The 26,523-nt window shown below is 38.6% G+C and overlaps 2 protein-coding genes across 2 annotated transcripts in view; both read left to right on the forward strand.

Annotated features, from left to right (window-relative positions):
- Window positions 1–9,329, forward strand: part of LOC139738865 (mitogen-activated protein kinase kinase kinase kinase 3-like) — a 134,176-nt gene extending 124,847 nt beyond the window's left edge. Inside the window, exons 20-25 of the mRNA XM_071649501.1 lie at window positions 434–616; window positions 2,588–2,691; window positions 3,585–3,682; window positions 4,862–5,034; window positions 8,197–8,360; window positions 9,186–9,329. Coding sequence (XP_071505602.1) covers window positions 434–616; window positions 2,588–2,691; window positions 3,585–3,682; window positions 4,862–5,034; window positions 8,197–8,360; window positions 9,186–9,329 — 866 coding nt within the window. The remainder of the gene's footprint in view (window positions 1–433; window positions 617–2,587; window positions 2,692–3,584; window positions 3,683–4,861; window positions 5,035–8,196; window positions 8,361–9,185) is intronic.
- Window positions 9,330–23,899: 14,570 nt separating this feature from the next.
- Window positions 23,900–26,523, forward strand: part of LOC139739361 (uncharacterized) — a 30,927-nt gene continuing 28,303 nt past the window's right edge. The window contains exon 1 of the mRNA XM_071649984.1: window positions 23,900–24,183. Within this exon, the coding sequence (XP_071506085.1) occupies window positions 24,043–24,183 (141 nt within the window). The 5' untranslated portion in view covers window positions 23,900–24,042. The remainder of the gene's footprint in view (window positions 24,184–26,523) is intronic.

The following is a 26,523-nucleotide window of genomic DNA, read 5'->3' on the forward strand; positions in this document are numbered from 1 at the left end:
GCATAGACTCTCTGTACTTGTGTGTGCTTCAGATGGTAATTTTTTACATATTTCATATTATGCATACCGATAATCCTTCTCCTTGGAGATTCATTGCAATATTTCAATATTACAGTGATGTATTTGCAATCGATAATGCTAGAACACTAGTAGTAGATCAAGGCACCTGTAATTATAGGCGTATGGGGACTGATCTTTTTAATTTAGTATCTCTGTATGGGAGCAATTTCACACTCAGATTTCTCAGTGATATTACAATGCAATAAACTACAATGTCAGAAGGCAGAATTTTTGTGTACAGATACACTGTGATAGTGGATCTCCTCCCCATCCTATCTGCCTTGTCTCCATCTATCTCTATCACTCTCTCTCATCCATCATATAATCTCTTTAATCATCCATCATATCGTCTCTTTAATTTTGTGGGTTGCAGGGAAGAACCCCAGTATCTATCAGCACAACCTGGTGGCCATCGTGGACAAGAACCCGCACCGGTTCCACATGCCCAGCCGGTTTGGTGAGCGGCTGCAGAGGATACCCGACAAGCTCATCCCCCGCAAGTTTGCCCTCAGCCACAAAGTGCCCGACACCAAAGGCTGTACAAAGTGTTGCGTCGGTAAGTCAGTCACACCTCGTCCTCCATACTCCCTCCCTCTTCCATGCCCCTTCTTCCATCCCATTTCATCCATACCCCCTCCTCCACACCCCTCCTCCGTACCCTTTCCTCCATACTCCCTCCTCCGTAGCCCTCCCTCCATATCCCTTCTTCCATACCCTCTCCTCCATTCCTCCATACCCCCCTCATACCCTTCCCCCATACACCCCCTTTATACCCTCTGCTCCATACCCGCCATACCCCTCCCTCATAACACCCCCCCCCCCCCCTGCCTTGCCCCCACCTTCCTTAACTTCATATGGTGTCATATCAAAGACTAGGACTTGAAGCCTCATGGCATGCTTTGCATGGTTGGTCAATTCAATTTGATGCAAATTTCCCTGTTACAATGCAATAAAAAAGACACACACACACACACAAACATAATGATGAAGGCGGTCAGTGAGTAATACCATAAAAGTGGAAATTATTGCACAAGTAATCTTTCATGCTAGGCTGGTAAGATGAATTTCACTTGTTTTTAATTCCGTAGAATCAAAACATTAAATGTTTTACACATAACAAGCAAAAAACATTTGTTTGCTTTTATTTTTGTGCTGGTTTCTGGTCGCGCAAAATGTTTTAAAATTTCTCCACCATGAAACTGTCCACATTTACAGTATTAGACTGACAGAAATATGACCAGGCACTCTATGAACACCTTTGAAAATGGTCACGTTGCACAGGTTACTGTGATGTAAATTGTAATAGTGTGCTTTTTCAATAGTGTTAATTATCAATATTATACAAATTCTTCTCCGATGTAAAAGGATGTGTATGGAAGTAAATGTTATTGAAATATTTTGCATTGCAAATCAGACAGCACATCATGATTGGTGATATACCATGCAAGGTTCTTTCTATATAGCTCATACTGTAAAAGTGGAAATTTTTGTGGTGTTGAAATTTTCGCGCATTTCGCGCAACCCGAAACTAACGCGAAAATAAACGCACACGAATATTTTTGCTTGCCATATGTTCCAGTGGTTGATGTCTTGATTCCACGGAATTAAAAACATGTGAAACTCTTCTTACCCCGCCGAGCGCGAAAAATCAGTCGCACGAAAGTATCCACTTTTACAGCACACTTTAAACCCAAATCCAGAGTGCAGCCTGGTGGTTCTCTATTTATTGTGGATGACATCTGGTAGATTGGTAGTACTTACTGGAGAAACGGCATGCATCCCTCTCAATCCTAGCTGGATTAAATGTCAGATCGCAAAGGTTGTGCCCAGACCACATAAATCATTTATGCATCTACATTTGAGCTGCTGGATTTGAGGATCTTATGGATTGGGAATTAGATTTAAGAAAAAAAGAAAAATGACTTTATTGACAACTGCTATGAAAAAGGAAACAACAACAGTGATGATGATGATAATGGTTGATGTTGATGAAATTATGTTAGTAATGGTGATTGTAATGATAGTAGTAATAATATTGATGATGAAGGAAAAAGTAATAATTGTAAGTGATGAATATCATTAGAAGTAGTAGTAATTAAACATTGACATGATCACTGATAATTTGTCATGTGCTTGAAACTCTTGTGAATTTCGCAAGGAGCCAGGATTCACACAAAGTAAAATGCGCCAAAAAGGTTTCGTTTTCTCTATGCACTGAATGCCAGTTGCAGTTTGTGAAACTTTTATGCTGCTACAAATGCCATCTTCTCCAATTCAGGAAAGTTTTATGCCGCAAATATTTTTGGTTTTACAGTATTACTATTGTCATTATCATTATAGTAATTATTTTCGTTGTGAGCATTGGTTTCATCATCGTCATCATTGTCGGGATTTTACTACTGGTAATACTACATTTATGATTCAAGTTTGTCTTTTGATGTTGCAGTTGTTGCCCTCGATATTTTTCAACTGAAGACTTATCCCCTGTTCATGGTTTTTTCCCCCTTTTTTCTTTGTGTGATTACAGTGAGGAATCCCTACAACAGTCACAAGTACTTATGTGGAGCACTGCCCACAGGCGTAGTATTACTACAGTGGTACGAGCCCATGAACAAATTCTTACAAGTCAAGGTGAGTGGGTGCAATTTTGAAACAATTTTTTAGCGGGATAGAAGGATCATTGTTAAGAGAAGTGATGTTCATTATTCCGGAGGTTCGTTAATCCAAAAATGAAGTAAGGTTCGTTATCCAAAGGTTCATTATTCCTAAACACACAAATTCCCTAAAACTAGATGTTCATTAATCCGAAAAAGGAAAAGGGTTAATTAATCTCAACTCTTGTGTCGTTTTTCCAAAATTTCGTTATTCCAAAGATTCATAATCCCAAAATGATGTAAGGTAGATATGTCATTCTGAAAGCTTGTAATACGAAAATGAAATGAGGTTTGTTAATCTGAAAATGAAAAGAAGGTGTGTACCAACGAACCTTTGGAATTATGTACATTTGGAATAACAAATTGTAATCGTTAAGATTTACTACCATATAGGAAAGATTTTGATAATTGCCTAGAAGAGATATACATGCAAAGGGACAGAGAATTTGGCAGAAAATGGAGAAATATTGCCCAAGAAAAATTAAAAGTGGGTGGAGTAGTAGTTTTAAGTGAATGATACAGGTAATCCTGACTTTATACACATTTTTTATTTGGCTTCTTTCTTGTGTGAGTTTGCTATATTTACACAAAAAAAGAAGCCCAACATCAAATGTGAGCTAGAAAGAAAACAGTATCTATGAAATACCACGGCAGAATAGCACCATACTATTGCAGTTACATTTTATATCATTCACATTAGCCTGTCACTAAAGTAACAGTATTGCACATGCTTTGCATTTACAGAGTGTGAAAAATAGATATCTCTGACCTCATCAGCGCGGAAAAGGGAATTTTGACGTCCAAAGCAGAAGAAAGTGTGTGACCGATTGATTCATTTTTACTGTCGCTTTTTTTTTTTCTCCCTTGTAGGTGTTTGATTGTCCGCTGCCCGCAGAGATCAAGGTCTTTGAGATGCTAATCAAGCCGGACGCGGAATACCCAATTGTGTGTGTTGGGGTAGCGAGGGGGTGAGTGTTTAGCTTGTTTTTGTTTTGTTTTTGTTTTGTTTTTGCCTTTCCAGAGACTACGTGGATTGGCACATTTCAGTTGCTGAAAGGGAAATTCAGTCCTGATATTATATTGCTTTCTATGAAAACAGAAAGTCGGAGAAAGTAGATCAGTGAAAACTTCTGAGAAAAATATCAGACACTTGAATAGAACAGTTCTGAACTGTTAAAAATTAAAAGAGTAAGATTAATTGGCCAACTCTGGGTGATTTGATTTTGATGTTGGGCAGCCCTCCACTTGGTTTGTCCACAAAATTCACCAATTTTCTTCAGACTTTCTCTTGGTATATGAAAGGGTTAATATGTTTCTGCATGTCCTCAGAAGATACATGTAAGCATTGTCTGAACCCAAATTTTCAAGATCACAGAAAAGCAGAGACAACTTGGCTACTGGCAGTCAGATTTGCATGAAATTAAATAGTGCGTGGGATTATTATAATTAGTCACATGATATATCGATTTAATGCACCTCACAGGTTATTAATCCTCAACTCCCTAAATGACAGCATACAGTGGTTATCTACATTCTCTTTAAGTCCTCCTTTACATGCATATTATCCAAAGTTTTTACCCATATTTATTCAAGGAAGAGTTTTGCTTCAAGTTTAGGGCAAAAACAAAATTGTGGAGAGAAGAGTTTAGCACATGTCACCATCTCTCATATTTTGGTCAAGAAGAAGTCAGAATGGTGAATAAAGAGTTTATTTGCAAAAGGGGCTAGATACACTTTTAGTACTTTAGAGGAAAATTGGTTTGTTTGTGAGAATTTGTACACAAGTGTATGGAAAATCAAAATCTAATTTTGCTATAATTTCTATTCAAATGGTGGTCTGGAGTTGAAATTTTCACTGTAACTAACTCAAATGGAATTCTGTGCAGTGGTGCTAATAACTCAATTTTCATCAAAAATGGATCTAGCCCCTTTTGCAAATAAGCTCTTCAATTTTAATAGAGAGAGAGAGAGAGACTCTTATAAAGCGCTCATTCTACCTTAAAAGATACTCATGGCGCTGTAGAACAGAGTACATATATGTATTATAAATGTATTATATGTATGCACAGTAACAAGAAGTTGTCATACTTCGCTGCAGAGTGGTATCTAAACTGCCTCAATGGCGGATGTTGTTACCCCCTGTATAGCCTGGACAGGTCACACCTGTCCTTTGATGTGGTCAACCTCAACTCCACCAGCAGCTGGTTTGTGGAGCACCCGCCCACGGAGAAGCTCCTCAACGTCGTCTGCGTCTCACAGATGGAGCGCGACACGGTCCTGGTCTGCTTCGACAGTGAGCACGCCTCCGCCAAGCTCCGCGGTAGCAAACACGCCCGGGCAGCAGACCTTCTCCCCTGTTTTTGTCTATATGTATATATCCATGCGTGTATATACACACACACAAACACTTGTGGAGAAACTGTTGCTTCTTCCTACGAACTTTTTGCATCGTGCAACACAACCGCAACCCCCCACTCCCTTCACACCTTTTCTGTTTTGGCATGGTTTTCGAAACATTTGGTTTATCATACCACCTCATTTGCCAATTTCTCATATATATATTTTTTTCTTTTCCCCTCTGCATCTGAGTAGACATCATCCATACCTTCCCCTAAATTGGTATCAGTTGATTTGTTTGCATGTTTTGATATATGTGTGCCAAGATTTCATGCAGTGCTCTCCCATAAGATCTAGTGACCCAATCTCATTCCGCGTGTGAGGAGATCCCTGTCACGTCAAGATTGATTACATTCTTGTGTTTTTACAACACTAAATCTGTAGCTGCCGTTATTTCTGCCTGACTAACGTTAGGCCCAGAAGCATATCCCATATCTTCCCCCCCCCCACCCCGCCTCCCTCATTCTCTCCCATTTTTCTTCTTTGCTTTCGTGATCCCTTATTTTCTGTTGAAATTCACCACCATTAATTTGCCAGGATTCAGATGCACTAAGTGTTAATGCTGGTCGTTTTTAGCCATTGATTTTTGGCACCATTATCTTTAGCTTTATTCTTATTTATTTCTTTTCTTTGAATCATGATCATGTTATATAACGTCCATCTTATCAGCACAATGCATGCCACCACTGAATTAACCCAAGCAAGGCGCTTATATCATACGGGAGGAAACGTACAGTTTACTCATCGGTTGATAATGCACAAAAGTGTGATCAAATTTTCTGCAAGACTACTGAGAGAACCATTCTAAATGCACATTGCAAGGACACTTCACTCTATAAGCCACTGTTAGTAAGAAGCAAGCCTTGCATTGCACCCAGTGTTTACTCATCATCATATCTGCTGAATTAAAAAAAAAGACAATGGAGAATACTAAATAGAAGACGTTACTACATGAGTCAGCGGGCCCTAACACAGATTACATCGTACATTGAAAGATTTAATAGTATCCTTTTCATGATATGTGGCACATTTTACCTTAACATGATAACTTGTAACAGTTGTCCAGCGTATCACCACTAACTACTTTTTTTCTGTGCTCCGTGTCACATATAATTGCTTCTTTAATATACATTTAGAGATTTTACGTTTCTCCTGACAAAAGTTCAATGTAGGAATGTTCCAGGAAGAGCCACAGACGTTTGCTCTCTGGATTATTCGTGAATTGAGAATCCGATACTCTACACGCCATATATTTAGCAAGTATAAATTTTCACGAATCGAGACTTCCCAACGATTTCACAAGTGGTTAAATTAGCAATCGTGGAGTACTGTACTGAATGGAGAAATATATACATGTGCGTCACATTCACATCGGGATCAGAGCCATTGTTTCCGCGTGTCTTTAATTTCATGAATAGCACCTGACTCGCAAAATTTGCAAAAATAAAAACCTTGCAAAATATTTGGCGTATACAGTACTTATTTCACAATCTGGCATGAATATGCCTCTTTGATCACAAAATGGACCAGATTAACTTATCCAGTCCCAGGAAAATATTACAATGCTGAATTTTACTCTGTATCTTTTTATTGGAGAATGATAGATGAAAGTGCTTCAATTTAATCTACACAATGTTAACAGGAAACAAAAGTGTACAAAAAGTTGCCAATGTGAGACAGAAACATTAACTCTAATCGTCTTGCCAATTCAAGGGGTCAGTTATGAACGTAGCACAAGGGCTTTTGGTGATATTACAGCTGATATACACAGGCTTATGTGACCAGAATGGCACTCCAATGAGAGATAAGTTTTGAAGGATACTCAAATGAGAGATAAGTTTTCTTTCTACCTCACAAAAGGTTAGCAATGAATGGTAAAAATTATGATAAAAGGTGACAGCATCGATCACAAAAATGTGGGTTTTTGAGATTTGGTGGGAATGAAGGATACCGTGGCCTTCAAATGACTTTTTTTTTTAATGTTAAAATATAATACTGGCTATACATACCCATGCTAGCAAAAGCACATATCCCCCTCTCAAACTGTATTGCCTTTTATACCCAAGAAATATTTCTGTCACAAATCCTTGAATCCTTTCTCCTCTCTATCTCTCCCCCCTCTCTCTCACCCTCATATTTCTCTTGCCCTCTCTCTCTCTCCCCTCATACATCTGCCAGCAATATTGAATCTCAGATATTAGTGAAACTACTTTAAAATAAATTTCAGTACCGTTGGATTGAGATGAATCTGTAGGTAACAGATTTTTGCCCCACAAAGTATTACAAGCAGTGCAGAGGTGTATGATAAACGGCAATGAAAAACAAAACACAAAAACCAACAAACAAAACCCATACTAACCAGCAGTCATAACAGTGGTCTGAACGTCTGCCGCCTAACAGTGCATGTTACCCAAGCTTGCATTCTTTTCAGTTGTACATGACCATGTTTCCTGTTGTTGTTTATTTGTTTGATTTGATTTGATTTGCTTCACCCACTTAAGCTAAACCACCGTTGTCCGTAGGGTCAGAATGAATGTTTATGATTTGTATAAAAACTTGGTTGTTACATTGATTCGGGAAGTTATGGGTTTAAAAAAATTGAAGTGCAAATTGCCTTGTCGAGAGTTGAGTGCCTGTGCAGGATTTGTCAATGGGGATATCATGTTTATCACAGGTTTTTGTGGAGCGTTGTTATCCATGTTTGGAAGTCTTTGCAAATGTCTATTTTATCTCATCTGTTTACTGGGGCAATTTCCAGATGATTGACATGTACACATCATTAGTGAAAAGTGCTAGCCAAACACCTTTGGTTTTGGCATCGAAAAGCTAATCTGCTGGAGAATACTCAAGGCAGATTTCAAGTCTGCTGAAGATTGGTATCTTATAGCAGTTGTCTACGCGCTATATGTTATGATATGGAACTTGGGTTTGTAATACTGTATGTTTCATTAGAATAAGTGATCACCTCATGCAGGTGCAATGGCAGGACCAGGGCTTTTGAGCTGGGTTGAGTGGACCATTGTTGACCTTTGAACTGTGAACTTTACCTCGCTTCCCCCGTCGACTCTTTTCACCCCAACTGCAGGTGAAGTCAAGGTGGTCAACCTGAACGGGAGGCCGCGGTCGAGCAAGAAGCTGCTCACCGAGCTCCACTTCGACTTCGCCGTCGACAAACTGGTAGTACTACAGGACAGCGTGCTGGCCTTCCATCGGCACGGGATGCAGGGCAGGAGCTTCAGGTCAAACGAGGTTAGACAGATAGACCCAGGAGTTGCTTCATTTTCTTCAGGGAGATTTGGAGTTGTTTCATACCACTGTAATCTATTGCAATTTTTCCATCTTGGAATTACTTCGTATATGGGACAACAGTTTTCATGCATGCTAATCCTTACTATCTTTACATCTTCATTTTGATTCCATATACCTCTGTAAATTTACCGTGTAGCCAGATAGAGTTTGACAGATTAAATAGCAGATTAAAATTCTCATGGGGCCTTTGAAATCAGAGAGCTGTGTCTACAGTGTTATTTCTCCAAGTATGTTTTTAGAAGACTGTGGGTTTGCCGATAATGTCATCATCAATTTTTAGAAAGACGTGAGCTCACTGTGCAGTCGAGACTAAAGCCTCAGTTTACTAATTTAGTGAATTTATCCCACACCTATATTCGATTATGCAAGTTTATCCTGTGGTCAGATAGATTTTGACACATTTGAAGAGCTAATCAAAATTTAATGAAAGAAAAGGACCATCTTATTGGCAGTGTTTTATTAGTGTGTTTTTAAAATATGAGATTTTGTCGCCGATGTAATCTAGTCTTCAGTGGGTGGCTATTTCAAAAAGTTTTGTTTGTTTGTCTGTTGTTTTTTTTCTGTGCCACGTACCGCTGGTGTCCAAACTATTGTGTTTTAATTTTGTTTTTAGTTTGTATAGTTTCCTTGTAGTCAGATCTACCTAGTGTTACAGTAATGATTGTAATGTGACTTGTTATGGATTGATCAGTAGATATTTTTAGCTGTGAAATATGCGCCACAACTTTAGTTCTGTTTTTCTTGTCCTGTGTGACTCACCTGCAGGTAACCCAGGAGATCTGCGACAAGAGCAAAATCTTTACCCTCCTGGGACACGAAAAGCTCATAGTACTCAAGAGCCACCCCATCGCCGACCCCACCCAGCCCTGCAACATCTACCTGCTGACGGGGCACGCAAACATGATGTAGGCTGCCTTCCTCCCCGCCCACCTGCTGCACAGAGACTTTTTGTATCGGCATCCCCGACGACCTGCTAGGGGGTGGATGAGAGATGATGGTGATGAATTTTATGAACCTCCTTGTCTGTGATTGGCTGAAAGGATACTAATCGAGGGCATGTCGTCGCAGCTCTCTCGATGTTAGTGGGCCATTTTCACAAAATTTTTTGCCGAGGAAGACACTTGACGCCGATGGAAACTGTCTGAGCGAAGTTGAGGGAAGCGGCATGGTGGGGGGTCAACAGAGTGGCTCCTTCACTAATTTCCAGAAGTACTCGTTTGTGTCTCCATCCGCACCCCTCTTCTGGGTCCCCCCCCCCCCCCCCTCATCCTTTTGCTTGCATCGGCCTGATCCAGAGCAAATTGATGACGTTGATTCTGGAGATCTGATAGATGTACTGTACATGCCTGAAGCGGCAAGTGGCGTTGGTCTGCCAAATCACATCCTGTATCCTTCTGAGAGGTGGCCGTGGGAGCTTTGGAAGCGTTGTTTTCGTCCATCTACCGGTTCCCGTGACAACGCGAGAGCAATATGCCTCCCATGGAGAGAGAGATGTCAGGTTTATCAACCATACATTATAAAGCAAAGGTAGTCTGCAAGTCCTGAAGAGCAGAAGTCAATGATTTTCTTGAGTCATCTATTACATTACCTACCTGTTTAACTAACACCATCTCCCAAAAGAAGAAGAAAAATTTCAAAAAACCTCAACACTCCATCAAACAAGGGTCATCCTAATTCCCAAGTGAGACAACTGTGGGCATTGATGTTGCATGTAATTACAGGCGAGTGTGATCGTGTCAATGTTTGTTTCTCTTAAATCATTCAGGGGGGAACAAATTTGTGCCATTTTTTTAGACTTTCTGCATCAGAAAGAGTACATAAACATGCATTGTGGAGGAAAATATCAGCAGAGGATAGTTAAATTGGAATATACTACAAATATAACTGAATCTGTGGACTCCAATATATCTCTATCTTGAGAGTGCACGATGTCTATAGTCATGCTGAGGTTTGATACAGTACATATATATGTGTAATGAGCTATAACGGCACAGAGAGAAGAAAAGTGTATGTAGTGAACACGGAAATGTGTAAATGCGTGGGGAAATGTTTTGGGCCCAGCATAAAGAAGGTATTAGACACATAATGTGTGTGGATGTTGGATTTCTCTCTTCATTTTGCCTCGCAGAGACTGAAACTATCCCATTTGTGAATGCTCCTTGGCATTGCCACGATAGCAGTTGTGTGGAAAGTACATTTTCAGTCCTTGGGCCAAGATTGAAAGGACTTGAAAGGAGCTGTAAATTCTAAGCCGTCTGATAAGTGACTCTAGTGGAAGATCTGTTTCAACGTCAACAAATGGATGACCTTTTTTTTTTTTGTAGAAAAGATGTGAACATATTATACTGTGTATTCCCAAATCTCTTCATCTGTACAGCTGTGTGGAAAAAAAAGAAAGAAAGAGGAAAAGCACAGTATCATTCTATGTAAGCATGGGCATTTTATTACCAGTAAGCATATTAAGTCTGTCTTGTCCAAGCAAGAATACGTCAGTAACAGTCGAGTTGATACTACATGTATCTTGATATAAGAGATTCGGATGAGAAGACTGGTTTGTGCTCCAATTGATTTTTGTTCTTTCTTTCTCCCCCACCTCCACCCCCTTTCTCTTTCTCACTCTTCTTCTTCCTCTGTCTCGATGAATTTGGGCACTCTGAGGTTTCGTCAAAGAGATTGCCTATGACAAAATCCAAGAGATTGTATGCAGTGGCGTAAGGATACATTGAATCATATTCAATTACCATGTCACGTGTTGAGCGATTGTTCATTGCTTCGTAATGCAGAGACGGCCGTTTTCAAGTACAGGCCTTGATAGCTCTAGCAATGATCGGGATTTTAGAGTCTGCCACTAATATCCACATTGATGGAAGTGTTCAGTGTGTTGTTTGTGTCTCGTTATCTCATCAAAAGAAAGTGTTTCCCCCCCCCCCCCCCCCCCTCGTTAGCTAGATGATACTCTTTCTTCTGGATAAGTGGAAAAATTAATATTAGATTTCTGGAAGCTGCAGCAGTATGTACTGAATTATTAAAAGATGACTATTATTTCCCCTAGCTTTAAATCCCTTGATATAGAGAGATGGACTTATACAAACTGCATTAGCAAATAAACTAGGAACGTGATTATCTCCCTATAGCAGATGTAACCCTGATTAGAAGAAGCTGTGTTTCTGAATACTATTTTTGTTTTTGTTTTTTCTGTAGGAACGTGCTACTGATTAATGATTTATGAAATCTATGTCAGTTCAAACATCGGAAGTTTTCGTAAATGCAATAAAAAAGAAGATTATTGAAAAAGCAATTTCAATAAGGAGGATACATACCATGGATTTTTCTGCTATTGTCTTCCACCCTCTGTCCATTTGTTTCTGGTGTGTTGGGGACATTGTTCCCCTCTTTTGTTTTCTTTTCTGTCCTTTCTTTTTTCCCCTCTTTGAATTGATGGACCAAGAGCAAAAAAATTGTAGAAATGATGTTGCATTCACATTGTAAATCTTCACACAGATCACAAGCACAGACATTAGAGCATTTCGGCCGACTTCTGGTGGGCTGAGCTCGCCAGATTCATTTTGTGCAAGGGCTTTTACCTCCTGTGGAAACCCTCTTCAGCAGTCATTAGTGTTGAGGATTCAAGATAGCTCTTTGAAAAAATGGCATAATGTAAGAATCCATTGCTTTTCCAGTCAAGTGGCAAATCATACAGGGACAACAAAAAATAAAGAATCGAAAAGTGTTTCCAAATTGCAGTTTTGAGTTTGTATATCTTCTCAAAAAGATGATCTTCTCGTTGATGAAAACTCTGAGCTAAGTCTTTGTGCTGCACATCCCAAATCAGATAGTAAAATTGATAATGCTCAATTTTGTCGAGCAAGACGTATATTTACCTACAGTCCGACCTCTCCTATCCGGCCTCCCTTTTTCCGGATCTCTCTATCATTTGGATGCAATTTTGCCATGTTTACTTGTTTGTTTGTTTGATTGTTTGTTTGTTTGTTTTTTCAATCTGATAATTACGGGGAAAAAAGGGATTCCAAACTCTGAAAAAATTCCTGCGCAAACTCACATGAAATACATAAATTTCCACAAAGTGGAGCTGGCGGCCTTTTTGGCAGCATGAAATTTTCGCAAATTGCCACTGGCATTCATAGCATATAGTGTAGACGACTACTTTCACGTGCATTCTATTATCGCGAATCTTGGTTCTTGCAAAATTCGCAAAATCTAAATGCACGCGAACATTCTTTGTTTTACAAGGTATCAGTCTGTCGTGGCATACATGTATGTTTGACCTGTATTTGCCGTTTGAGGGGAGAAGGGGTCATTAGAAAGAAGAGATGGTGGTATCGAATAACTCAGATGTACATTTGTGAAAATTAATGTCACAGAGGATTGTGTTTGCTCTTGACTCAAAGCCAGTAACCACCTGTAAGAAAGACCATTTTTCAATGTGATATGATCACTTATGCTTATACAGTATACCCACACTATCTGTCAGCTCTTCACGCACATGTTAATGCAGAATGGTTAATAGTTTGTATCTCTGACGGAAGATTGTAGTGCGTAATGATTTACTCCTTTCCGTGTGGACACAGTTTTGTATACTGTTTTCAGAAAAGTAGACCTTCAGCTCTGCACGAGTGTTGATTATCTGTAGTGAATTTGAATTGTAAAAATTTCAAGGTTCAAGCGCACCCTCCTCATATAGAGAATAATGGAGCTTGTACACAAAAAGCAGTATGATGCCAATGTCTCTTTATCTACTGCAAGAAATAATCTATTTCAATATATATATGTATACATTGCATTGCCAAAGTACTGTCAGATTATCATGTTTTATGCAGGATGAGAACTTTTCAATCCGTGATTTTTATTCCCTTTAGTTAAAGATACACTGCCATGGATATCTAGCTACTGTCAGTATATTTTATAATTCGAGAGCAAAATTTCAATTCATTTGGACTTTCAACAGGAGAGAAAACAAATGAGTTTTCTTGTTTCTGATGTCAGGTTATGGTTGCTGTAGTGTTGAAACAGAGCAAATTGGGGCCAGAGATATTGCTAGCAACTCAGCAGAAGTTGGAAAATGAATATTTGTACAATTGCCAAGTGACTGAAGAAAAATAGATACAGGTATATTCAAGATGGGAAGCACTGGATTCATAGAGCACCGTATGAGTGAATTCTCGTATATGACCTTTGTCCATTCTGGCTGTTAATAATTGTAAAAAAGCAATCTTATGTTTGCATGACGAGTTCCTTCGTTGGCATAGGTTAAACCGTCAGTCTAATTCTTAATGCAAATAATGTCCCAATTGATGATTTGTTGTCATTTGGCGGTAAAAACTGACCTCATTGTAGTCAATGTGATGATGCAAAATTGGCAGTGGAAAATGGCACACTATGCTCATATGTAAACATTTCTCAAAGCAGCTGCATAAAAAAGTGCATTAAACGTCTGAATGTAATGCCAGCCCAACCGATGCCAGGCTAAATCTACATTCATCAGATCTACAGATTGCAAATATAGATATCAAATTGCAAATATCCAATATCAAATAAGCATGACTTAAATGGCTTCCCTGTGTTGGTTATTTTTGTTTTTGTTTTTATTTTGTGTGGGGTTTTTTTACGTCATACTGAAGTTGTAAATTTGAAAGATTATAATTATAAGTATTTATGACTGGTGAATGAATAATGATTACTCAAATGGCCAAGATATCTTGGTAGAAAGGTTGGGTTTGCAACAGTTAATGAGTTCAGATAATAGCAGCATTTATAGCTGCCATTCAGTGAGGTAACACTTAGTCCTAAGCCTCTTCTGGCAGCCAGTGATTTGCCTCCAGAGTTATCCTGATTTTGGAAGGGCAAACTTGTGCTTGCTTTGGTCGATGATCTTTTGGACCTCTCGTAATTTCTTCCCCCTGATAAGTTATAGTTCATTTACAAAAGTCTCTTGATTCTTCTTGATTTCATATTGGATCAGATCTTGTCTACATTTGTGTTTTGGAGGGTTTTTTTTTTCCCCATGCTTGTTTTTGTTTGTTATGCTCAGCTGGATTGAACCCAGGATACAAGAGTTGTCATGCCATACATATTTGTGGCTGGGGTGACAAAACTGTGGATCTCAAATTTTGCTGAAATTCACTTCTTCTTTTTTTAAATTAATCGTTAGGTAATCAGTCAAGTAATGTCCTGTCCAAATCCTAGCTGTCTTACCCCCAAAAATGAAGCCACCATGGCATATCAAAGGAAAGGCAATCCCATCTTTTCCAGTGCTTTGGCTGCCCTATTTTTTGCTCACATGAACATTTGACATTTTTGTGAGATATGAGGTTTTGTCAACCCAACAGTGAATGGTGATATCATGCAAAATATATATAAATGATTAAGCAAGATCGACAGTCAACCTATACTTGACCTTTTATCTGTGGCTCCCTGTAAAGTTGGTTTCAGTGGCTTCGGTGGGCATGCGTCTTACGGTCACTGTTTTTTTCTTGCTGTGGATGAGGAACGTGCTTAACCCGACGGTCTCATTCTGCCCCGAAATCATATATCAATGTCCACGCTTCACAAGGCCTCACAGATGTAGTCTGATAGTTGAAACACGTATGAGCGTACCGCGGTATGTCGCGGCAAATCTCAAATTTTGTGTCACAGCGGCAGACCCTCGTCCAGCCAAGTTTTTCGCTGTTGTCGACGAGATGAATGTTGATTGACAGGTTGTGTAATATGAGTACTGAAGTAGAATTATCTCTCTCTTCTGTCCCTTAATCCGTTGAGGATGGACTGATTTTGCTACAGCACGCATTTCCCATAGACACGTGCCCGAGTATACTCGGGACTCGTCCTCAACGGGTTAATTCCCTCTCTCGCTTTCTTTTCTCTCTCTTTCTGTGGGTCTGCTGAGTCTTAACGATACGCATCTTACTTTTCCGTCACTGGTTACTTAGTGATACCGTATAACTTTCAGCCACGCTCACCAGACAGTGCAGTAACATACAAACTTGATATTTGTGAATGTATATGTGACTAAGGTATGTTCTATGTGCTAGCTGCGTATTTATGAGAAGGAAAAAAAAAAGAGAGAAATGTTCTCAATATCAATGTGTACATGTGTTGTTTAAAATCTATAGAAAAAGGTATTTTCCACCTATCAATCATTGTTAGCCTTACAAATGCTTGTACATGCACATGTGTAAATATTGTCGAAGCTGACATGTACGATGACTTGACTATTCACTGAATTGCTTTTATTGAACTGTGAATGACAGTATGGTCATTTTTTTTTAACATAATGAAGTACCATAAGAATGACATGATTTGTATTTAATAGAATACTTTTTTTTTAATGTAGCAATTTTGAAACTTTTGCTGGTACACTGTCCAATGCCCAGTGACTGATGGTTCACACATTGGTCCATTTAAGCGATGAATTCATAACTATATATATACAATTTCTTGTGGTATTTGTATATATTCACGCGGCTCATCGATAGATATCTGTGTTGGTGAAACAGCCGCAGAAGGTATAGACATGACACATTTACACACTCGTATCACTGTATTATTTTTTAAGTTGCAAGGCCTGTCACCTTTCCCCCTTGTGAAACCTAGCTGCACTGTTAATGTCTGTCCAGTGTGCTTGAGGCCACTATTCAGACATGAAGTATGCCTCTATTTTGTGACAGTAGCCTCCGCTGCCATGGCAGTTGTATTTGCATCATGGAAGATTGCGCAGTGAGCAAGCTAGCACGTTCTTTTTCGTTCAGAAAGTGTCACGGCAATCGGGACGCTACCCTCAGAAGAGTTGTACACGGAAGGGCACAAACACACGTAGTCCCGTTAGTCGGGTGAGTTTACCAGCTGCTGTTTGTTTGTTTGTTTGGTTTGTTTGATTTCACCTCAGATTTATCATAAAGTAGTATGAAGGAGCCTCAATATTTCACATGCCACTCTGCAGAAACAGATTCATCAAGAGAACAAAGAAAAACAAAACAAGCGTGACACAAAGATGATCGTTTACCGTTGTAAAGATGAGAAGACTTTAGTACAGTGTATGCATTTTCAATTTGTTGATCTATATCTATCCCCCTTTTTTTGAGGCGGGGGGAGGGGGAGTGGCATGATAGAGTTTTGTTTGAAAAGAAGGAGGAATTAGCATTTCAAAATGTTATGAAGAAGTATTACACAGAAAATAATTTTTATCCACGTCATCATAATCAAACATTTATTACATTATGAAAATTGATGTAGTGCTAGTCATCAAATAATGACTTGACCTCCACATTCTGAGCTCAAAATTCTCAGATGATTATTCATTACTCTTTCATAGAGAGGAAAACAGTTACTACCAAAATTCTACTAAAGTTATGACAGGATATAATTCTACTAAAGTTATGACACGGATATTCATACGACATCTGAAATAGGCAGAGATTTCGATGAGCTTGAATTGGCTCCGCGCTCTTGAGAGTGCAATGGTCATGATAAACCTGATGTGAAAGGAAAACAATCAGAAATGTGCATCTCAAATTTTCCATTTGTATCTGTTTTGTTTTTTTCATTGTCTTTTTTTTATTTGATGCTCCCTTACCAAGAAGTGAAGGAGTACTTGGGCTTTATAGGAAGCAAGACGTGTGTGCCTCCCGCCGCTGCCTCCGTACCCAATCGTGCCTCCATTTAGTCTATCCTTCCTTGTGTCGTCGTATTATTCTCATATGCCTTCCCACAAACTGACCTTTTATCGAGTAGGACAGGCCAATCAGAATGATACATGTATCTGACAAGTACTCAACTATTATGCTTATTCTTCTATTTACTAATGAGCAAATGAGAGCAGTGCACTTTTGTTGATTTTTTTTTTCATGGCATTGCATTCATTGGCTTGGTGGCTCGGTGCGACTGCCCGGCGCTGTTTTGCCGCGGTCGCTTTTTTTGAGATGTTATCCGAGTTCATTTGGTTTTCCTCAATTCATTTTTGTGTGAATAGCTGAAAAAAAAGTAACTATTAATATTTGTGATTCATCTCAATTGATTGTACATACAGAATTTGCTTTAATCGAACCTCTTTCTAAAATAAAAAAAAAAAACAAGGTCTGCAAAAAAAAACCTGTATGTTCCTGTCTTTATTATATATGTTATGGGTACAACTTCTCAAGGGCTGTGCATGTATGGATTTACATTGTGTGTGTGTGTGTGTGTGTGTGTGTGTGTGTGTGTGTGTGTGTGTGTGTGTTTGCATGTTAGAGATGCTATTTCTATGTGTTATAACATATATGAATATTAAAGAAACAGATTTGTTAAGAAGGAACAAAAAAATGTAAACAGATGTGTAAATATTTTATACATGCTGTCATAATAATTTCCTTTCTGCTAATTTATGCCATACTCACACTTTCAATTTTGTGTTGACCAATCACTTTTTGTCATGTGGGTGTTTTGCAACCGTCATGGATCATTCTGTTGACTGTCAACAGATCACAACTTTTATAAATGAATTCTTTGTTGGATAAACAAATATGTGATGTCAACCATGTTACCCACAAAAGAAATCATGTTACTATTAACATCTTTCTTTGATACATAACATCCTGCATGAATTGCCATGTTCAATCTTGATGATGAGGAAATGACAGAAGGGGAAAATGAGATGCAAAGAGACAAAATTCGAGGGAAATGAAACCCAGCGGAGGTAATAGGGTATACTGTATACGCCATACATTTAGCGAATCTAATTCGTTGTGAATCAGGACCGCCTGACAATTTTGTGAGTGATTAAAGTACAGTAACGAACAGAGAAGTGTATGTGTGCATGTGACATTTATGTCGAGATTTGAGATATTTTCATGTATTTTCACATTCCGAAAATAAAGACCTCACGATATATTCGGCGTAGACAGTATACAGTTCAGTTGAACCTGCTCTAGTGGCCACCTGTTTATAATGACTACCTACCTATGGTGATCAGGTGGGAATCCCCTACCGGGGAAAAAAAAAAAATGTAATGAAAAAACCTGTGAATAGCAACCACCTGGCAAACTTGACCAGCGACTACGAATTTGGTTTGTACTGGGCGACCGAAAAGTGTGCACAACGACCCCTTGATCCTTCAGCGGAGCATCAATCAGCCTAAAAGCCTATAAACTGTTCATTTTGTGTTTATTTGTCAAGAAAGTTTAAGTCATACACTTTAATAGGTGTAGCAACCCTTTCAGGGCTATCGACCCCAATGGCCGATATCAGTGCCTTTTAACATCAATGCCTCTTCACTCCGGGCCATGTGACCCCAGTGGCCTTGTGCAGTTTGAAGGGTTAGGAGACCCAATGGCCTATTTTTCTTCTTAAGATTTGCGTTACTGTGGGAAATCTCTCTGTGGTTATGTTGTCAACATAATCCAACTTATCTAATTCACATATGATGCAAAAATTTATGAATAAAAATGATACATTGCTTCTTAAAGTGACACAGACATGCTCACAAAACTAAAAATGGAAGTGAAAGAGTGAAAAAAAAAATCAAATGGCAATCACTGCGAACAATGTGAATGGTGATTGACAAGTACATCGGAAAAATGGGTCTAGGACAATTACCCCCTGGGCAATTACCCCGGACCCTCCCAGTGGCCCTAATCCTAATCCTAACCCTAACCCAAACTCCTAACCCTAAACATAACCCTAATCTTTACTCTAACCTTACCATTAACCAGTATTTAGCCGGGGGGTAATTGCCCTCGGGGGGTAATTGCCCGGATATGCGGAAAAATATATGCCTGACATTTGACTGCAGTATTTTTTTTCCATATTGTATAATTTGAGTACTGTATACGCCATATATTTCGCGAGTCTAAATTTTCATGAATCAGGAATTCCCGACAGTTTCGCGAGTGGTTAAATTCGCGATCGCGGAGTCCTGTACTCAACGTAGAAATGTGCACGCGATCAGAGTCAATATTTTCGCATGTCTTTAATTTCGCGAATAGCAACCGACCGGCCAAATTCGCAAAAATAAAAACCTCATGAAATATTCGGCGTATACAGTACTTGGATTTGTGAAAGCATTCTTCAAGACAAAAAATGACATACAGCTTCTTTCTCTGTCCTGTATTCATTCTATACCTGTTTGTTTGTTTGTTTGTTTGTTGTTGTTTTTAGGTCCAAAAGGACACTTCATTAGGTGATATTGAACTGCTTGAGCCATGTGACAGTTGTCCAACTTTGCCCAAACTTCCATCTATGTACTGCATTAACATAGATTTGTAGGCCCTACTGAAACATGGTTTGTGTTATGTGAAGGCAGGAGAATATATATATATATATACAGTGTATATATATGTATATATATATATATATATATTTTTTTTTTTTTTTTTTTTTGACATTGATATTGATATACTGTACTAAAAGCCTATGTTATATTTTTGGAACCCACATCCTACAAGCTTTGCTTTTTAGTGGGTTCCTCATATTGCAAGTCAATTATACGTCCTTATACATTTGTGCAATTTTGGTTCAAACTGACCATTGTGTTAAAAACATTTCTTTTTCAAAATCAAATGAAATATAAGACTTGTATGAAATGTGGAATATGGAACATGAATTTTTTTTAAAATGTATATATATATATATATATATATATATATATATAGATAGATATATATTTCAGGCATAAATAGAGTGATTGCATCTAAATTTGAATAGCATATGAGATATTAGAAGGAATATTAGCATGCAAAAACAAAGCGTGTTTGCATTTTGTTCTTACCATACCACACTGCATATAATTTCCAGTGGTTATACAGTGGATTGGAAGAGATCATAACCCATGTTTTTTTTAGTGTGTGTTTGTTTGTTTGTTTGTTTGTTTTTTGCTACTAATACCTTGTAACAGCAACAACAAAAACTGTTCTATAAACACTGAAAAACTTAATATGATGAGTAGGTAGTAGGTAGTTTTTCTAGCGACAGTGAGAATAATCTCTTTGGTATACACACACTCCAATGTGCACTGAAGAGGGATGTTTACTTATTTGCACGAAGCAACTAGACTAAGAAATATGGAACATTGCACTTGCCAAAGTTTTCACTCTGTCTTGCATTGCTTGAAGAATAATAAGAAGAAAAAAGAGTAAGCGAAATGCAAAGGATTAAAAACCAGACCTCTTCACTCTTTGATCAATCTGTCAAGGCAATGCAATCGCACGTTTACATTTTCACGCGTGGGAGAGCAGCCGTTCATTCTCTGGCGGCACCACAAAAGGAGTGCGTTGCGTTGCTATGACGTCACGCTTCATTGACATTAGCAACCTTACCGGGTCCGATGTACATTACGACTACCCGTGCGACCTGATCCGAGCTCGGGGATATCCGAAAACCTGGCGGTGAGTATCATTTTACATCCACAACACCACACCATGCATAGTCAGTGTGTGGTAGGTACACCGCGAAACAGAGTCGACGGAGGGGTAAGTGTGAAACTTTCGCAAGTTTTATATAGTTTTAAAAGTACTGTAAAAATGTTAGTAAGAGTAGTAATTGAAACATGTAGTGTGTATATCATTGTGAGATAGATTACATCACAAAATTCAGGCTCTTAGACTTCAAATTCTTTGAAGAAGTCATCACGAAAAGTCACTCGGTGCACGGATCGCCTTCTTCGTCGAGCCTCACGCCCTGCCTCCCTGCTGCATGCTGGCTGTGTGCGGCGCGATCGAGTTGTAAGTAGGGTGCTGAACAGGTGCGGCTCGGCCTAGGGATCCCGATGTGATGGGACGTTGCGTTGGAAGGTGTGGGACTCTGCCTTGAACCTTGAAGGAGTAATCCCTGTTGCAGCTTTTCGTGGGAAGCTATACTGGGATGCCTCCACTCAATGTTCTCTGACTGCTGAACGTCTCTTCGACCCGATGTCAAATTAAGAATAGATTATTAATATATTATACGAAGGTAATTAAGTGTAAGAGTAAAGACATGTAAAAACTACAACTTGGCAACTGTTAAACTTTTGTTTGTTCGAGTGAAAGCAAGTTTAGTTTTGCTCCTAGTGAGTCCTAATCCTATTCCTATTTTAGATAAATTTAGAGTTCTTTTGAACTTTTAGTCTAGAGTTAGAGGGTGCAGTCAAGTGATGTTTTGATTTGAATGTACTTAAATTGAGCCACTGTTATTAGTTGCATACTAACTGTACAAGTGTAGGTTCTATGTCTGTATTTTAATGTAAATTTCTTTCACAAATGATTATTTTTTATGGAGATGCATTTCATAAGAGCACACACACAAAAAAATTTTTTTTTTTTTTTTCAGAACTGATGTAAGAAAAATAATGATCAATGGAATGGAGTTTTGGATTTCTTGCGACATTTGGAGTTTTAAAGTAGATTACATTTATCATGATGATGGTTGGTTTAAGTGAGGATTTTGTTGTGGAACTATGACTGGTGTATTTTAGTGTTTGTGACCCAAAAAGTGGCACTGGATCACAGGCATAAATGCTTCATACCCTGAAATGAATTACAAATCTACTTAAATTTTGTACAAATATCAGTTTTAAAGGTATTACTATTAGCTACAATGTACTAGATTTTTTCTAATGAAAAATCTCATCAGTGATGTATCTCATATTCAGAAAGAACACACTGGTTTTGTTTTTTAATCTGGCGGTTTTGGCATGAGAACTGAGGAAGCATAATATTGTTTGTCACTAGATTATTTCCCAGTCAGGAAAAAAAATGATGTAGATAACGGAATAATGAGAACTAAAAAAAAAAAAAAAAAAAAAAAAAAAACCCACGGGACCCATTGCATAAGAGTTACTATTATGGTAACTTTGCCATCCAATGGTAACTTCCATGGAATTCTTGATTTTGATTGGCTGTTGAGTATTGTTGCCATGGTAGTTACCATTGGATGGCAAAGTTACCGTAATAGTAACTTTTATGCAATGGGCCCCAGAAAACAAATCACCCTCAAAAAGATATTAATATTAATAATAAGTTACAATCATAACTAAATGACAAAGGTGAAGCATTTTTGTTTTCATTTTGTCTTCGTTGTTTTTGAGAGATTGTAAAGGTATTTGACAGAGGAGATTTTAAGGAAGTAATGATTATAATGCCATATTCAGAGGCCTGTTTGGAAGGGAGCTGTGAGAAATGAAAGTTGTATTCTACCAATGGAAGCCCCTGATATTACTGATCATATTCCAAAGGGCTCCCTGACATTTACTCCTGCGACAATTGCTCCCATGAAATATCTGCACGTTAAGCCAAACACATGAATTCTACCACCAAATATAACCCTAACCCTGATCCTAATCCTCACGTCAAACTAAACCGAACACCGTATCACAACCCTAACCCTAATTCTAAGTCCTTAGAGAAAATAAGATCGGAGGAATTGTCGCAGGAGCAAATGTCATGTATAAGTACATTCCAAAGCCTCTTCTTTGATCGTCATCAACAAAGAAAAAAAAAAGAAAGAGAAAAATAGTGAAACATAGTGAAACTGCCCAAATGTGAACCTTGTTTTTCCAGTGGCACTTTATTCAAGAAGAGAGAGATATATAACTGGCGATGCTCTCGAGTTTTGTTTTTTTTTTTCATGTCTGCCCTATATTATATCTCATTCCATGCAAGAGAGAGAGAGAGAGAGAGACCAAAAAATAAAAATAAAAATAAAAAAGAAGCAACATCAGTATTGTAAAATATTTTTGTAATTTCAGTGGAATTTGAATGGAGCTCAGGCAGGTTATTGTGTATCAACAGAAAGAGTATTATTGTGAAACAGTTGATGCATCAGAGGTTAAGGTCACATTTTTTTTTTTTTTTCTAGAGCACTGCCCACTTTTTTCTGTGGCTTGCCAATTACTGACACAATCTAAGCCAGTGGTATTCTAATCCAGATGTCTTGTAATACTCAATCATGGACAATGATGACCTGTGTACCACGTGGTATTTGATTTCAAAATATATGTGGTATTTGATTTCAAAATATTGATGTAATGTTCCCCATGCAGCTCATAACATCTGCACAGAATCAGTGGAAGCAGGACAAACATGCGTGTTCACATGTGGTAAGACTGCACTCTAGCAAGAAGAAAACTCCTACAGGAATCTCAGGGATGTCACCAATGATGTAAACAGCAGGTACACTTCAGGGGGGCACATTCGAGTACACATACCAACAACAAGAGAAAACTAGAAAAAAAAAAGTTAAGGGGAAAAAACAGGAAAAAAAAAAACCACACAAGGCTGAATCAAAGCAACAACGAGGACAACAAAGGATCTGGCAAACAGCTTTCAGACCAGACGAGTAAGAAAGAGCGGGGGCACCCCGAGGCAGCAAGCGCCAGCAAGCAGTAGCCTGCAGTCGGAGCACTGTCATTGTCATTTCTCCGCCAAACGATTGCCGCAATCGTCTCCTAAGATGATGTGACACTCTGCCACTGCCTCTTGAGGGAGATCGCATCACCATCTATCGCGGTGCTCAGATGGAATCTTGAATCAGAAGTCTCATCCTTATCGTTATCGATAGGAGCATCTCTACCGTCATTTTTTTTTTCTCCCCTTCCTCATCCCCTCTTGTGGATGTTTGTCTTTACCGTCATTGCTAGCCGGGAGAGTTGTGGGCAATTATGAAGAGCGTGGAACCCAGTGCAGATCTGCCTCCGGCTAGCTCTCACGCGATGCTGACATACAGCGCAATGCCCGTGAGGAAACCATATCACCATCATCGTGAGCTGCCCAAAAACTTGACAGGAGCCTTCCTTTCACACGTAAGTCTTAGCTTCAGCCATTCTTTCAAGTCGATTTTCTGTTTTGTGCTTTCATTGTTGTTTCAATTTTGAGCTTTATTCCTGCTTTTTAACATTTATTTAGGGAATTGATACAATAGATATAGATGTTGATACATGTAAATGATACCATTCCAGAGAACAGAATCTGTTAACACACTTGTCTCAGATAGAAGACTCTGCCAGTTTGTATTAGCACCTCTTTCTAGACAGGGAGCAAAAGAGGGGGAGAGCTACTCTTATTGTTGGTGACCTTCACCATTCGTAACTGCATTCTCCTGCCTCACTTTGTTTGTTGAAACTCTCTCAAGATCAATGAAAGTGCGTACGCAAGCTTGATTCTCTTTTGTGACATGCAGTGATATAAGACTATCACACTGTGCCGTGTTCTATCCTAAGTGAGAGCTGAAATCAATAGTCAATCAATTCAATTGTTTTTTGAATGATTGACTGCTTGACCAAATCGAAGCTTTAATAGCTTGCACCGCTTGGTCTCAATGTTTATGTAATATCCATTACTTTGTCCAGAAGAAGAAGAAGAAGAGTAAACATATTCTGAAGTTTGTTGCCATGGAAGCCCTTTTAAGTCACAGCTGATCAAGTTATCTCTCTTGGATTCATAATTTCTTGATAGTTAATAGCTTATCGTCAAGAATCAAGAGCCTGCATGCCATGTATGTTCCTCATTTAAAAAACATATTTGTATGCATTTTGCCCCCTCATATAAATCTAACAATGCAACAGTGAGCAATACTGCCTTTAAAAAATATGAGGTAAAACATTTGTCTTACAATTCAATTCAACTCAATATAATTCAATTTCAATTTATTTTCACAAACCATGAGCATCTTGCCGTCACCAGTTTCTCAAAAGCACTTTCATCAGTAATCGTTCTCATGGAATGAAAAAAAAAAAAATGTTTTACGTGATATTTTCTTTTCCCTTCATATTTTTTCCTTCATACAAATATGTATAAATACATTTAATAAACATGTTAGAATATAGAGAAATTTCTCTATGTTGTTGAGGAGTTACAAAGGAGAATTCTACCTCATCGCTACTATTTTTTTTTGGGGGGGGGGACGGGTAGAAGGGATGGTAGAGATTTATATTTGCTCTAATATTTCCAACTGAAGTATTTTGCCTTGCTCAACAACTCTTCAACAGATACAGATATCTGTGTTTGGTATGTATGAACACTTACATACATGTAAGATAATATTGTCTACACAGACAAAGATTGATGTAGTAATGCCTACGAGACAAGGTCTTGATTCAGACTCTGTAGTATCTCCACCATCAGTGCAAATTGCAGAGCCTTTAAAGATGTCAACAAAGTGACAGGCCTCCAGATTTTCAGATAAGGCAGTTTTTGCATTGTGATTTTAATCCTGAAAGCTTGTTGAAGTTCCCCCATTCATGCTTCTGCTGCATGAGTTCTTCACCATGGGAGAGACATGAAGGAATGGAAGAATGATCTTTTATAGGTTATTCAGTTGCTTTCAGTGGTTCACTCAGACTTGAAACTTCATACTATTGTTTCGGTCTAATACAGTCATCAGAGGCCATGCCAAATCTACACAAATACAGTGCCATTGAATTCAAGACACAGACCCGTGCAAAGTTGTAAACCTCTTACTCTTTGCCCCCGACAACAGAGTGGTCCCATTAATTGCTTAGCAACCATTGGATTCCAGCCTAATTTCTCGGCAACTTTTGATTCCGTTCAGTTGTGCGAATCAAAATTCAAAAGAAAGCAGGATGAGACAACACATGTACATGCTATACCATATCGTGCTTAAAATGTCTGAAAAGATTTACCACATGTGGTTTGTATACATGGATAGTATATGCACCCCCCCCCCCCAAAAAAAAAAAGGTATGAGTTTATATACAGTCCTCCTTTCCTCAGGACACAGAACATTATAATCAGAGCAAGAAAAGAGAGGGCTGGTTGGCCTGCATTTCTTCCTTCTTGATGACTGGTTTACCCCCTAATGATCAAGTACAGTGTATCTTTACCCTGCCCCTATCAAACATTGTTACACCTACATATATGTACTTTGTATCACAGTCTTTCTGAGGCATTTACAGGAATCATTACATAAAAGCATCAAAGAAGATTTTTAACTGGCAAAGAAAAAAGACAAACAAACAAATATGAACAGATGCTGATGTTTTCCATGAAATGCAGAAAGTTGAATGACTGGATTACATGTTTAACCAGATAGCATGATACATGTACCAGAGACTGAAACTTGCTAGTCCACCAATCTGAAGTATACATTGATGTATTTCCCGGTATTAAAGTCGGTGTGTTGT

Source organism: Diadema antillarum, unplaced genomic scaffold (genome assembly GCF_040938485.1).
Source record: "Diadema antillarum isolate AM-2024a unplaced genomic scaffold, OU_Dant_1.0 scf00000029, whole genome shotgun sequence".
Classification (NCBI taxonomy): Eukaryota; Metazoa; Echinodermata; class Echinoidea; order Diadematoida; family Diadematidae; genus Diadema; species Diadema antillarum.